The sequence below is a fragment of the Echiichthys vipera genome (genome assembly GCF_963691815.1).
Source record: "Echiichthys vipera genome assembly, chromosome: 13".
NCBI lineage: Eukaryota > Metazoa > Chordata > Actinopteri > Perciformes > Trachinidae > Echiichthys > Echiichthys vipera.
The window spans coordinates 14268447-14283213 of NC_139838.1; the positions used below are offsets into that span (position 1 = coordinate 14268447).

General features: G+C 39.9%; 1 protein-coding gene across 1 annotated transcript in view; it reads right to left on the reverse strand.

The window, feature by feature from the left end:
• Positions 1 to 2348: 2348 nt before the first annotated feature.
• ppp1r9a (protein phosphatase 1, regulatory subunit 9A) overlaps positions 2349 to 14767 on the reverse strand; it is a 45959-nt gene continuing 33540 nt past the window's right edge. The window contains exons 8-21 of the mRNA XM_083926159.1: positions 14588 to 14641; positions 13606 to 13835; positions 11989 to 12085; positions 10046 to 10181; positions 8328 to 8416; positions 7123 to 7270; positions 6930 to 6999; positions 6546 to 6605; positions 6252 to 6294; positions 5965 to 6009; positions 4594 to 4713; positions 3677 to 3700; positions 3201 to 3383; positions 2349 to 2820 (exon numbers count right to left, since the gene is read on the reverse strand). Coding sequence (XP_083782285.1) covers positions 2638 to 2820; positions 3201 to 3383; positions 3677 to 3700; positions 4594 to 4713; positions 5965 to 6009; positions 6252 to 6294; positions 6546 to 6605; positions 6930 to 6999; positions 7123 to 7270; positions 8328 to 8416; positions 10046 to 10181; positions 11989 to 12085; positions 13606 to 13835; positions 14588 to 14641 — 1482 coding nt within the window. The 3' untranslated portion in view covers positions 2349 to 2637. The remainder of the gene's footprint in view (positions 2821 to 3200; positions 3384 to 3676; positions 3701 to 4593; positions 4714 to 5964; positions 6010 to 6251; positions 6295 to 6545; positions 6606 to 6929; positions 7000 to 7122; positions 7271 to 8327; positions 8417 to 10045; positions 10182 to 11988; positions 12086 to 13605; positions 13836 to 14587; positions 14642 to 14767) is intronic.

A 14767-nucleotide genomic window follows, 5' to 3' on the forward strand; every position in this document is an offset into this window, starting at 1 on the left:
TCACAGTCACACTGTCTTTAGCTAAATTACCACTAAAACTATGTAGAGGGAGTCAGACAACGGTGAAAAAAATAAGAAACAAAAGCAGACTATGGACAGTGACCGCACATTTTATTCAGTGTGACAGGTAGCTGCCCTTTCAAACTTTTCAGAATGCGAAAAAGAGAGCACGGTAATGACAAAGAAAGGAGGAAGATTAGGAGGATAAGCATAGCTTTTCTAAGAGTGAAAGCATGGCTAGCAAGTTTGTGGAGATAATCTTTTGCTCTCTACGTATATCAAAGACAAACCCACATGACTCAAACGCCTGCTAGGAGCACCAGGGTCTCATCCATACATTGGTTCATCATGCCTAGGCAAGCTCAGTCAAGCACATAGAAAATATCACATTATGGCCTCAGGTGTGACCCTTTAGCCTCTTCAGCCCTCAGCCAAACTGTGCACACATACTGACATGATAGAAAACAAGGCTTCTTTAGGATTCTTACAGCGTATTGCTCTCAGTGTTTTTACTATACATACAAAAGAGTCAAAAGAGTGCAGTCGACTGACTGACTTGACAGGGGTGGGGGGAGGGGGTATTCACAGAAAGGGTGTTACAAAATATTTCATAAGAATACATCACGAGCAGTTTATTGGAGTTGCACTGGAGCAGCACTACGGTTGTATTAGAGGAAAACCACAAGCACGATGAGGGAGTAGGACTGTGTTTTCTTCTCATTGCCTTCATTTGAATCTAAATCACTTTTAATGGACAGCTTTGCTTGTGTTTTGGCAATGTAAAGTAATCATACAATTCAGGATAAATCATCGTTGGGTGTTAATAATGATCTTATTTTGTATAAGATATAATAAACAGTAGTCAGTTGCTTCATTAAATACAGAAATAAATAAATAATAACATTAACAGATCAGCGATACCTGTATTACAGTACTGTGGCATTGCGTGGAGGTATCTGTAACCTCATCTGTTCTTGTTATTAACCGGTTGACAGTTCACCAGACAGGGCCCTTGAGACAAAAGGGAGTCATAACCAAAGCTGCCTTGGTTCGATCACGGTGACAGTGGTTACTCTATCTTTACTGTAAACCTACGGAATGATTCTCGGGAATGCTAAAGAAGTAACACAGGAAACATGTCTCTTAGTGAGCGCCACAATCCTAAAATAAGAATTGCATAAAGTACATATGTCAAAATAATTTCAAAAGTATTTATATATATTTTATCTAACATGTAAATCAAAATGTTTAAAGTCTTTCTGAGTCATAAGAAAATTTAAACTATATTGCATCTATCAGGTGCAATTTCCAGTGTAACATCAGTAGTGTCAGGTGCAATAATCTTTAAGACAAATTCTGGACTCACTGCATCCCTCCTCCATTACAGATATGACTCGTCTATATGGCAGCATTCCTAAATAGTATTCTGAATATTCCAAAGTATTTTGCATGGTGAACTTTTACCTGTAATCTTTATGAAAAAAAAAAGAAAATTAGAAATTTTTACTATATGCGTTTTGACACTCACACAGAAGCGGGTAGAGTTCAGAAAAAATTCTACTTCTCTAGAATTTCTAAAGGCAGCGGCGGGGTATTACTTTGTTATTGAGAGAGAATATAAAAAGAGGTCAAAAGCAGGTTACAAGCGGTGTCAAAGCAACATTATGCATATAAGCAGGAAGTTTCATTTTAACACATATTCTTTTTGTTTTTCATGGTACAGGTTTGGTAAGTTACAAATCTCATGATTACTTTGTACCTGAAGTCTCCATTAGAACCAGTCCAATGAGTTACACTAAGTCCTTGTATTCATTCATACTTTGTGAATTGCTTTAGTATGGTACATGTATACTGTAAGCAGCATTGGACAAGCCAGTGTAGAAGTTAAATTTACAGTGTTTGCACATCCAGTGTTCTTGCAAGTACTGAGAGTTTGTTTCTCCCAATGAAACTTGGTTCCCGCTTCAGTTCCTATTGGAAAGTTCCAGTGTTGCCTCCTTCAGTAGTGAAAGTAAGCCGCATGGGGACACCCAGTGTTAGGAGATGAGCACTGCCTCATATATTCCACCACACAGGCCTGACCTGTATGTGCTTCATCAAAGCAAAAGAGTGATTTCACTGATCTATGTATCTGGACAGGATATACACAAGCCTATCAAAATGGCACATCATACATATTGTATCTGTATTTATCACTGTACATGTACATGGTCATCATGTCTACGAGTGTTGTGATGGGTAACACAGACGGCTCTGAAGATGATATGGGATGGAGATGAGATGAACTTTTCACAGACTTACTCCGGATATGAATAAATAAACTTAATTTACAGCAATAAAATAAATAGAACGGAGTAAAATTGTAAATGGCTAAAAAATACAGGATAGGTGTAAAATGAAGCAAATGAGCGGGGCAGGATCCTATTATCCAACTGCTCATTTTGGTTTCATTTGCACGGTGAAAAAGTCACTCAACAATCTCCGACAGTTGGGTGTGTAGCTCCACCACTGAGAACTATTGAACTACTGAGCAGGTATCCCTCAGGGTTCATATGCGGGGCCTACTGACGTTCTGTTCCTCGAGATGCTACTTGGTGTGATGCTACAGTAAAGCGGGAGGTGATCTAACAATTCACTTCACTCTGTCGGGCTTTCTTTGCGCCCCTCTTTCTGCTGCTGCTCCACTTCTTTCTTCCATAGCTTCTCGCGCTGTTTCTCCACTTTCTCTCGGTTCCTCTTAGCCTTCTCCATCAGAACTTTAAGATCTTTAATCTTTTTCTTGATCAGAGCGCGGTCCTGGGAAGAAGTAACTCCAAGAGCCTGAAACAAATAAAAACGCGTAAGCATCATTATTCCTTTGCGCTACCAATGCACCGATCTATATTTACATTATTTGCACAAAGCAAACCAGATTTTTGAGGCGGCTTACAAATATGGATGAAAAAAATCACTATATCTGCTGATTTATGTTCATTTTATACAAAACATCAAGAAACATTTATTTTTGTTACATTATAGTTGAAAGATCATTATCACTCACTCCAGGACAAACTATCTTATGGCAGCACTGTTTGTTCCCAAATTCGACCAACATGATTGGCATTGCTATACTGCTTGTATTCATTGGTTGACCACTATATGGCTATATCTGTGGGCTCTTTATATATATACTGTCAATTTTTTAACAACTTTTAAGTTACCTTGAGCTCAGCACTCTCCAGCTGTAGCAGCTGTTCTCCATCTATGTTTTTGGCAGTGAATTCTGGGATGTGGTGTTCTAAATTGAGGCCCATGAGCCAGCGGGCAACTTGCTGAGAGGTCCACTCTGGGATGCTGCGGTTCTGCCACTGATGCTGCTTTGGAAGCTGTCCCTCATCTAGGATCTGAACAGGGAGAGAGACAGACGGGGACAGAGAGAACATACAGTATTTAACAATAGACAGTGTATCTTCTACATATTGCTGAATGATAATGTTTAGTGAACACTTAACGAGCTCAGATGAAATCAGTGACACATTCAAGACATAGTGACAACTAATGTATATTCTGTAGCAACACAACTTACTCCGTAGGAAAATCATTCTTTACCATGAATGATGTGCGGGAATGAAACACAGACACATTGTACTTGTACTCAACAGACACATAAAGGCATGCAGTAAAACATAGGTCTCACCTCATCATCTATCATATCCAGACTCTGAACATGGCAGCATTGAAAACAGCAGAAGATGACCGGGTTGTTAACAGGGAGACAACAATATGGCTTACACTACAGCAGCCTAGACCAGCATTTGAATATAATGAGCCTAAACTGGTGCATTGATTTGTAGCATGTTTATTGTTTGTTTCCAGAGAAATATAACTAAGGCACACTGTCCTTCTCCCATAATGTAAAACCTTTTTACACGTTGTGAATGAAATTAGATAATAAATGGGGGCCACTGACACAAATGAGAAGGAAATCCTACTTTTTTGTTATGCATATAATCATTTAAACCTTTCTTAAGTAATGTCAGCTTTTTATATTCTGTATTTTATATTCTGTGAATATTCATATATAAGATATTTTTATGTGTCTACTCCTCAGTGAGCCAAGTTATTGAAATTTCATCTAATATGTGCACTCGTGGTGTAGAATGACAGTACAGCAAGTCTAAGTTCAGTTGTTGTTGTTTACATTTAAATTAATATTTTAAAACGGATGAACTGACGCCTACATATTTACACAGTTGGGGCCTGTTAGTTCATTTTTTTCAAGTTGAATTAAAAAAGTGTATTTTGATTAGAATCTGCCACTATGAACTACGTATGCACCTCAAGGCTCTGTCCTCTTCTATTCCGTATTTAGATGCTTCCCCTTGGCAGATTAATACACAATCATAAGATCTCTTTTCCTTACTATGCAGATGACACACATCTCTATGTGTCAGAATGTCATGTACTTTTCTTAAATGTTCATTTTGTAAGCTTGTATTCACAGGGATGTTTGTTTGAAGTGTTTGAACCGTTTTGATAATGTTCATTTGCATACGATCATCACCCTTCCCAACCTCCATTAAAAAAGAAAATATCTTAAGCTTGTATGTATACCTCATCTGAGGAGAGCACAGGTGTGTGCAAGTGTCCCGGCATCTTAGCTTCACTCAGGAGGCCGCTGATCTCCACCGAGCTGCTGCTGCTGGCACTCTTTTCATCGTTCAGAATGGGTCCCTGAGAAATCAACAACACACTTAGAAGACTGGTGGTGATAGCCAACTGGGTCTGAGGAGGAATTTAGTTGATTAGATGGAGTGCTCCTCTGTTTCTTCTACTTAAACAGAGAGACTGGAGGAGGAGTGAAGGAAACAGAAAAAGAAAAGATTTTTCCTCTGAGCACGTACCGATGATTGATGTGCTTCTTCCTAACATTTGACAGTCAATAAAAAGTACATTAGACTAATCAATTTAAGCAAGATGTCAGTTTGTGCACATCCCTCATTTTTAAGATGTACCATTATAGCAGCACCTGTAAATGTGATTAGTGGTTGGAAATGATGTAGCTGGATGCTGTCCAATTAAAAAAAATCTCTCCCTCTCTATGTCGTTGTGAGTGTGCCAGAGACAAGCTCAAACATGCAGAGACAAGCTGCTGCTGAGAAATATGGACTATCAAAAAGAGCAAGTGTTTGGCCTTTGTAGGCCCTTTCTACTCCTGGAATATACAGTCTTTTCTTTGGTCCGCTAAGTAAAAGACACATTCATTGAGTGTCAAAAACTAAGCATACAGTAATATTTCATTTCACTTTGTAGCTATATACTGTATGTAGCTCAAAGGAGTTATTTGATTTCAGTACTGTCTGAGGTAAAAGAGAAACTAATCTTACAGGTTCAGATTTTCAGTTCTCTGGGCTGAATCCTTCACATAACTATTAATGGGAATACATTCTGCATTGATTTATCGTCTGATGTTAAAGCATGTACTTGGAGAGAAAGAAACCGGATTGGTGCAAGATCAAAAATAATCTGCTTTTTAATCCTATGGCAACCACATCTGATATTACACAGGATTAGAAACAGTTTTCATAAAAGTTCCTACACTGGAACAAATGCCCATGTTAACAACTTTAATCTGACATTTTAATGTTTAAAGATGGTTTAATGAAACAAACTGATTTGCACAGGGAACCCTTTGGAACTGATCTTTTTTACAACATTGGAATTTGAAACTTCAAAACAGATCATACATTTGCTAAAATGGACATTTTTACAGTGTTGCTGATGACATAGTTAATATTACAAGAAATATGTTAGGATTATGTAGGAATACTCATTGATTTTATTGTAATTTATAATGCAATCACGCATGTTTGCACTACAATAAGTCCCTTCACTACTAAACCCTGTTTACCTGTGAAAGTACCAAATTATTTCCATTTCAGTGGATTAAGGTGTAATTGAACAAAACACATAACAATACAATACCAAGTAATATGAATAGGAGAAGAAGTGGGGCCATGTAAGGGAGGTCTGTTCAACAGAAATAACACAACACATCACAGCTAAATGGCATACCATAAGAAAACTTGTCATAAAACATACAGTATGTATAAGTATAAAGGGCTGACAAAAAGTACCTCTGACTGGATTTATAATCTGGATTTATAATCACATTACAGAGGGCAAAACAAAGTGCTCTCTAATGTCATGCTGTAGGTATCTGTAAAATGAATCATTATTTGCCCAATGTATAGTCACCAAGCCGTATATACCTTGAGTTTCTCTGGACTGTCCTCTGCAGACGGCTCTGTGGAGCTGAGAGAGAGAGAGAGAGAGCGAGAGAGAGCGAGAGAGAGAGAGAGAGAGAGAGAGAGAGAGAGAGAGAGAGAGAGAGAGAGAGAGTGAGAGAGAGCGAGAGAGAGAGAGAGAGAGAGAGAGAGAGAGAGAGAGAATAAATGTCAGCGTTGACGATTACTGTACCACACCTTCTCTTTTCTGGACCTGGATTCATTTAGTGAGATACACATAAAAACATCCAGGGGAACTCTGATGCCGTTGTTATTAACCTGTTTCCAGGTGAGGCTCTGAAATCTAAGTCCTTCACTTTAGTTTTCCTGAGAGAGAACCTGAACAGAACAAATTTAGAGTGAGAAAATTGAGTTTAACTGACTACAAGATGTGACCAGGTTTAAATTACCTTTTATGTGCTTTGTTTCATTCTGAACTTAAAATGAACAGAACTATGAATAATATATATGAATTTAAGTTCTTATTGCATTCTATACACCTTTATGAGGAGTTGTCCAGCATTGATGCACTGTTTATGAATTGCATTACCAATCCCGATATTGTTTCCATCAAATATGTAGAAAAAAAAACTATGGATCCCAAATAATTGCACAAAATGCTTATATGTTATTAGGTATGTGTACAACAATGTGTCATATTACCCAGGATCCAGAGCTTGCCTGTGTTCCTCCACACAGTGAGAGGGGCTCGACATCAAAGGAGACTGAGAACCTGTGATTACAAACACCCCACACTGAGATTACTCCTACTTTAAGTAATGAGTTCAGTTACAGATGTATTAGTAACCATGCTATCCCTCATTACGGGATCTAGTGAAGATGCAGGAGTACTAACCTGCGGTGGACGGCGGTTGCATTGTTCGTCTCGGAGAGCTTTCTGTGCTGCCAGGGGCCCTGAGGACTGCAGCTCCTCCATCACAAGAGGTCACACTACGAATCGAACCAGATCGACTGTGGGCTTGACTGCCGTGCCCCTCTGAGACCTGAATACAGACGTAAAGGGACAAAAAGGAGGGAGAAAGATAAAGTGAATGGATGGGAAATAAGAGGGAAATGTGATGACGTGCATGATAGGGAGTGAGATGATGCAAGAAGATGAGAGAAAGGAGGGGCAGAGAAAAAATAATTGATGGAGAAAATTCAATTGAGGACAGTAAAGGCTCAGAAGTGGCCACAGGAAAAAAAAGGAAGACTAAAGTGCAATCTCAGGAAAAGTGATCTGAACAGACAGTGCTGCAGACTAATCTGCAAGAAGTCACTTGACATACTTTCACCATTTCTAATTCCTTTCCCCCTGGAAGCCTCACACTGCCTGGTTTCTGTGTTCCTGCCAATTATAATCCAGTTCTCAAAGTTGTTCATCCAATCTGAACTCATTCCTGCTCTAGTTGAGTTAAGTGACAGCATTAGCCAGACAAGAGTCTTTCATCCAGAAAAGGACTGTGGCTGTTATTATCACACTGGGAGAGACAATAAATTGTGACAGTACCACAGACTCAATTAGTGCCACAGAGCAACACGTAGCAATTAAATCATTAAAGGAATAAAGCGGAATGGACAGGGGTGAAAGACACACACAGAGAGGCTGATGAACCCACACACTTATTAAACACCCTTTGGTTAAAATCAAGACATATCAGAGGGGACATATTATGCTCATTTTCAGGTTCATACTTGTGTTTTGGGTTTCTATTAGAGCAAGTTTACATACTTTAATGTTATGACTAGAATTACTGCCTTGCAGTTGTATGTCCATGACTGTCTAAACTCACATTATATGGTGTGAAGACTTTGAAGGAATTTAACAAAAGATATTAAGAGTATTTTTGGCGGAAGGTGGATGCTTGGCGAAACGTAGATCCGACCAAATGCAAAACAATATGGCACCTTAAATGTAAGAATAGTCTAATGATATTTAATAATGTAAAAAAAAGTAAAACACACATCTCGTTGATATTTTAACAGATGCTGTTAAATAAGAAATCTGTTGGATCACTGAAAAAAAGAAAAATGTGCAGGTGTGCATGTTTTAATACAAACCTCTCCCTCTGTGGAGCTGATGCTGTCTCGGGCGACGCCTCTGTAGCCCTTCTTTTTACTGGGGGAATGGGGAGAGCCCTCCCTCAGGTCTAGACACACACACACACACAGTGAAACCCCATTCAATAAGTCTGTTAAAAAAACATCAACATGTATAAAATAGCAAGTCTTCCCCCAAAAGTAACACCATTAATTAGGCAATTATCATTTCTCTGCTCATTCCCTGACTGCACTGCACTGTCAGAGGAGACAAAAACTGGAATCGTTTCAATTTCAAGATCATCTCGGCAGATTCTGCCTCCTCCTCCCACGTGCTCTCTCTCTCTCCTTTATATCCTGTTCCAGCCATCTCCCTCAGTGCCCCCTTTTTAATATAGCATAATGGGCTGTGTCACTCGAATCAGAGCAGATCCAATCACTCTATTGTCCTGTCTGCAATGTACAGTATCAGATGTGGAACTTCTGTGTGCACACTCTGTTCTGACAGATGCAGCCACTGAAATAAAGTCAGCGGAGCTTAAAAAGACTTGAGGAGAACAAAACCAGACAGATGTGCCCAAAAGGGATTATGAGTTTGTTTTTGTTTGTCGAGGTCCAAAGTGAAACTAGTGTCAGAGGTGAAAGTGTGTGTGAGCCTTAAGGAAGCTGAGGATAGAAGGATGTGTGTGTAAGAAACCCAGGCCTCCCTCTGCTTGTGCATCTTGGCGCACTCACACTGTCCATTCGTACTGTGTCTAAGCACGCTTCACGGCTAAAGTCTAGTTTGTTTGACTAATGGGAGTACGCCCAGGCACCGCACGCTTGCCAGCCGCGGCCTGTTTTAGAGAGGTGGGCTTTTGTAAAGCATGGATGCACATGTATGAGCATGAGCATGCGCACGTGCCGGAGCATTGACGGCGGTTCTGATGTCTACTTATATACGACTGTTCCCCGCGACGGACATTTAAAAAGATTCTGCCGCACAGTTCACGGTGGTCTGATGCAGAAGTGGAGTGTTTAGCTGGTCAGATCATGAAAACATTTAAAAACAGAGTGAGTAATATTTTGAATGGATTACCATTTGATATCCATCAAGAAAAAAAGCTAAATATCCCCAAGAAGACGTTAAAGATGTACTCTTTCAGTTGTTGACTCAGGGTTTATGGTTAAAGCTATACTGTTTTTATTTATTTATTCACTATGTTAAATGAACTATGTGCTGCACTTTTTCAAGGTTTTTTGTAATTTATTTATAATGTATTCTTACTGTTAAAGTTGTTGGACTGTATTGAGTCTGTTGGAATGTTGACCCTAGGTACTGTAGACTAGGGAACTTCTATGGCATAAGCTAATGGGGATCCTTTAATAAAACGTAAAACATAAAACAGTCAGACAAGACTAAATCTCAGAGGGGTGATGACGTCTATAAACAAGAAGCAGTCGAGCTAAGGCCTGCATCATTTCAAGTAATGTGAGTGCAAGCGGGCCAGGGCTGTGGGGAAGAGGGAGGGGGGGACAATCACGCTAAAGCACGGCATGGATCATCTGGGCCAACTGCGCCCTTATCCACAAGAGAGTTCAATCTTTTCAATGTCCTTCACAGGACATGAGGAGGATGATTTGTGCATTTCTTTAACGACAGACATATGAGTGTTGTCGGTTTTTCTCATCAAACTCTCAGCAAGTGTTGGATATCTTAATAATGGTCCTAGCAGAGAGCAGTCCCCTCCCAAACACACCTCTGGCTTGTGCTGCAGCTCTTTTGGGGCTGTTTTGCTGAGCGCTCATCCTCTCAGCACTGTTGCTGTTGTTGTTGTTGACTTGGATGCCGTTCTGCTTCATCAGCTGCATTAGCTCGGACTCTAATGCTGCAATCTATAGAGGGAGAGGAACAGATCAGTAGCTGCATTTCAAGCAAACTTTTGAAATGTCGCAAAAAAAAGAAATTCGAATTAGGTGTTTCCATCAACTGTCTTGGAGCAAATAAAGTAGGCTGCGCAGCTTCATCAGAAGGTGGTGTTATAGGCTACGCATGGTTGTAATCCTTCAGTAAAGAGAGCCGAATAAGTCTAAGTTGCAACTAGAAACAAAACAAGTCAACTTGTTGATCTAAACCACATCTACGAGAGAAAAATGCCAAGAGCTCTTCAGGAATTTGTTTCAATTCAAGTTTTAACAGTTCTTTCATGTCAGCTACCGTAGGATCGGCCATGTTCCATGCTGTCCTGGGATGATGATGTTATGGGAATATCTGAGAAGATGTCAACAGCGGCAACAGCTGGTCAGGCATGTGAGTTAAATGCTAATTCGGAGGTGTTTCCACATCCTGTTTACCACATCAACCCTATTTTGAAAAAGTTAAAAGAGTAAAAAACGTTTATGCGCATTTGAGAAAGTTTTATTGAATTTTGCTGTTTCCATTCAGCTTTTTAAATATAAATCTTCAAAATGCACATTAAAATACGTTTATGGAAACACCGATAGTATCAGCTATAATCAACACTTAAATAAATGCCTTACATGATGAAGAGCACTGTTGTCCCACCACTATTGCCTTTTCCACACAGATAGGTTAGCAAGATAGCGAGAAAGAGTGCTGTTACTGATATTTATGATCATGATGATTACTGGATTTTAATTCCTCTTACGCACATATTATGCTATAAAAGAAAAAGTACTACATACATATATAATATGCAAAACCCAACAATCTTGGTAATTAAGCACATAGTGGAACTTCGTTGTTCATTTAGTTTATTTACACTTCAGGGATTCTGTGCTATTTGGAAAGCAATACCATCAAGAGCACAACAGAGACCGTACTTCCTGAGAGTTCTCAGGAATAAGAATCTAACTCAGAAACTTTTGGTGTCTTTCTATCGTTTATCCATAGAAAGCATCCTGACTTACTGCATGTGTGTGTGGTTTGCGTGCTGCACAGTGGCTGACCGGAAAGCCCTCCAAAGGGTTGTTAACACAGCTCAAAAGATCATTGGTTGCTCACTCCCCACCCTGGAACAACTGTACAGCTCTCACTGTCTTAGTAGGGCTAAAAACATTCTAAGGGATTCGTCCCACCAACACTTATTGAATTATTGGCAGACGTTTCAGGTCTCTGAATGCTCAGACTAACAGACTTAAGAACAGTTTTTATCCAAAAGCTATAACAGTGCTTAACACTGCAAATACCTTTACCTATGATGGTACATGATGCTCAGGGTCTCTGCAACCTTCATATTTTTTATTGTTTTTGTCTCCTTAAGCTGCTATGGTGTGTGTGCGTGTGTGTGTGCGTGTGTGTGTGTGTGTGCGTGTGTGTGTGTGTGTGTGTGTGTGTGTGTGTGTGTGTGTGTGTGTGTGTGTGTGTGTGTGTGTGTGTGTGTGTGTGTGTGTGTGTGTGTGTTGGTGTGTGTGTGTGTTGGTGTTGGTGTGTAAGCTTGTCGTTTTAAATGTGTCTTTTAAAGGTCAAGCCTATTCTTTTTGATGCTTTTAATGTTAAATTATTTCTGCACTTTAAGGGATTGTACTATAAATTTCGTTGTACTGGTACAATGACAATAAAGACAATTCAATTGAATTCAATTCAATATGCAGAATGTTGCTAACACAGTCAGAACAAAAACACAGAGAGGCATACAGGGAAAAATGTTGAGCTGAGAGATAGAGATCTAAAGTAGTTTACCCTGACTTGCAATCCCTGGATCTCAGCCAGATGAGCTTTCTCAGCCTCCTCCAGCCGCCTCCTCTCCGCATCCTCCTTCTGGATAAATTCCACCTCTCTGGTGAGATGACAGGGAAGGGAGATCGTAATGTGGTGAGTAGGTGTGTGTTACCACAGGAGAACAGAATACATTTATGTGTGTATGCATGTTTCATCGTGTGGCACAGTGCCTGCCTTTCACTCAGCTGTGGTGATAAGGGAGCTGAAGCTGTTTTAGGATGGCAGTGTGACTTTAGTCTGTGAACAATCCCTAAGAATAATTCACAGCCTGCTTCTTTTCTTTTTCTTTCGTGCCTGCTTTGCCCCTTGGTTTGTGAGCTTGCTGTCTCTCCTCTGCAGCTCAGCTCTCTGCTCCTGATCAGCATGGCCAGTTTGTTTCATCAGTTTGCCTCCATTTGGCCTGCAGGGCCCGAGCCAATTAGAGGCAGTCAGACTGGAGCTGAGCAGGAGAGGTTGTGATGGGGATGACCAAAGAGATCAACACACTGAACAGCAGGAGAGCTGCGCTGCATGAGAATGGCCACTGTGCTCTTACTATCCGAGTAGGATAAGACTTTGGATAGAAAAAGGGACACTCTGCCTCACAGATGGAAATGCAGTAGATACTCTCATTCTGTTCATTAAACTGTAAAAGGAATGATGGAGGAAGTCATCTAAAATGATTTATTAAAGCATAGATTTAATGGTAGGATTGATGCAATGGCCTCATTTAAGAAATGGTTCAAGTGAAGGAGTTCTAATAGACATGTTACATTTCAAGCTGTCAAGGGCCTCTCTCATCAAGTCAAGGTGACAGTACGTTAAAAAGAAGTACATTATAACTATGACAACCAAACCAACAGACTGTCCTGGAACGCTCAGAACAGAAAAGGAAAACAGAACCTAAACGGGTTAAAGAGGTGATCAAGGAGGCATTAACGCTTCACGATCTCCCCCTGCATATATGACCACCTGTCATATGACCAAAGTTTCATACTTGCATCACATGATGCCAGCTGAGCTACCTCCATTAGGAATAAAAGGAGTGAACTCAATCTGTTGACTGAGTTAAGAATCATTGGACCCGTCCTGCCCTGAATTTAGGATTTGAAAAGTTTCAATATTGCCAACACAGAAATGTACACTGCTCCACAAACATATCATCCTGAACTAGTCACACTGAGGCCATCAGAATAATCTGAAATATGTTATAATCACGTACAAATTCTTCACATAATGGCTTTATATTGTCTTTGAAATGTAAATCCTTAGTACATCATATTTTTACTGAATAATTCTAGGTTTACATTGTCTATAATTACTTCTGTTGGCATTTGGCAGTTGCAGACAAATTACCTTAATTAGAGAACGCCGGATCTGTTATAGATTTGGGTTCTAATCCCACCTTCATTGTTCCGTTACATACCCTGATAATCATATATTTTCAAACTGAACTAACAACAGCAATCCATCTAAATTGAGGTCAAATTAAACTCTTTATCTAACTGGGATTTCTTGATGGAAAATAGTCTCGCTACAGTCTTCTTCATTCAGAATACATTCCTCCCTTATTGACCAGTTTAACCCAGGTTCACTCACTTCTGCTGGAAGTCTTTGATGAGTTTCTTGGCCTTGTTGTACTTCTTCTCTAGAGTTTGGTACTGTGCCTGCGCCTCCTTCAGGTGCTCGTTGACCGTGTGGCAGAGGGTTTGCGCTTCGATCCAGTAACTCTCCAGCTTCAACATCCTCTCCTTGTTCTCCTCGATGCTGGCCTTCAGCTGGCTCTTCTCCTTCTCCCAACGCTGCTTCTCCCTCTCTACTGACGCCAACTGGACAAAAACAACTTTGGTTACAACATGAGAACTCTTAATAGGAGAATACCATTTTATACAATTTGACATTCAAACCAAATTATTAGTTTTCATACTTTTACTGTCCGAAACTGCATGAAAACATGTGATGAGACCAAAACAAACCCAGATTTTCCAAACCGGGAATGACATCACACACAGCTGGAAAAAGATAAATGCTTCACAAAGAGTCTTTTTAGAGCAAACACTGTATTCAGAGCACAAATTGCATCTATTTATTTCTCTATAAAAGTGAATCTACTCTTAGTCCTAAAAAATCTTTTCAGACATCACTTCTCCGATGGATTTAATCGTATCAACTCTACGCACATTAATTTGGGAATCACAATTAGGTCATTAACATTTGGCAATGCACATCAATTATACACTTCAGATTTGTATATAGGTAAACATATACACACATGCACAGCTTTTATACTGCAGAACATTAAATAAAAATAAATCCCACCAGGTGTTCTCACTGTCTTACTTAAGGCAGCTGTTGCAGCCTCTTACAAGAAGCTTGATCAGATTGATCCTGGTTTAGTAAAATAATTTGCTTCCTATTTCTAAAGAAAAAAAAACAAAATCTATTCCTAAAGCTTTCACACCAATCTGAACTCCTGCCCCCTCTGTTGTCCCACATCCATTTACAAATGGTTTGAACTTCGACTAACTTCTGTCATTTGCACCAACAACCAGCCCGCACACTGACAGCCTTAATCTCTTACCTTGTTTTTGAGCTTCTGGATCTCGGCCTCGGTCACTGTGTGTTTGATCTGGAGCTGTTGGGAGCGGAGGCGGTGAAGAGAGAAGATATGAGAGAAAAGAGAGGGTGGTCAGATAATCAAATGCATGGCTGCGCAGGCTCTCTCTGCTGTCGATACAGTGTGACGGACAGAGGCAGCCGA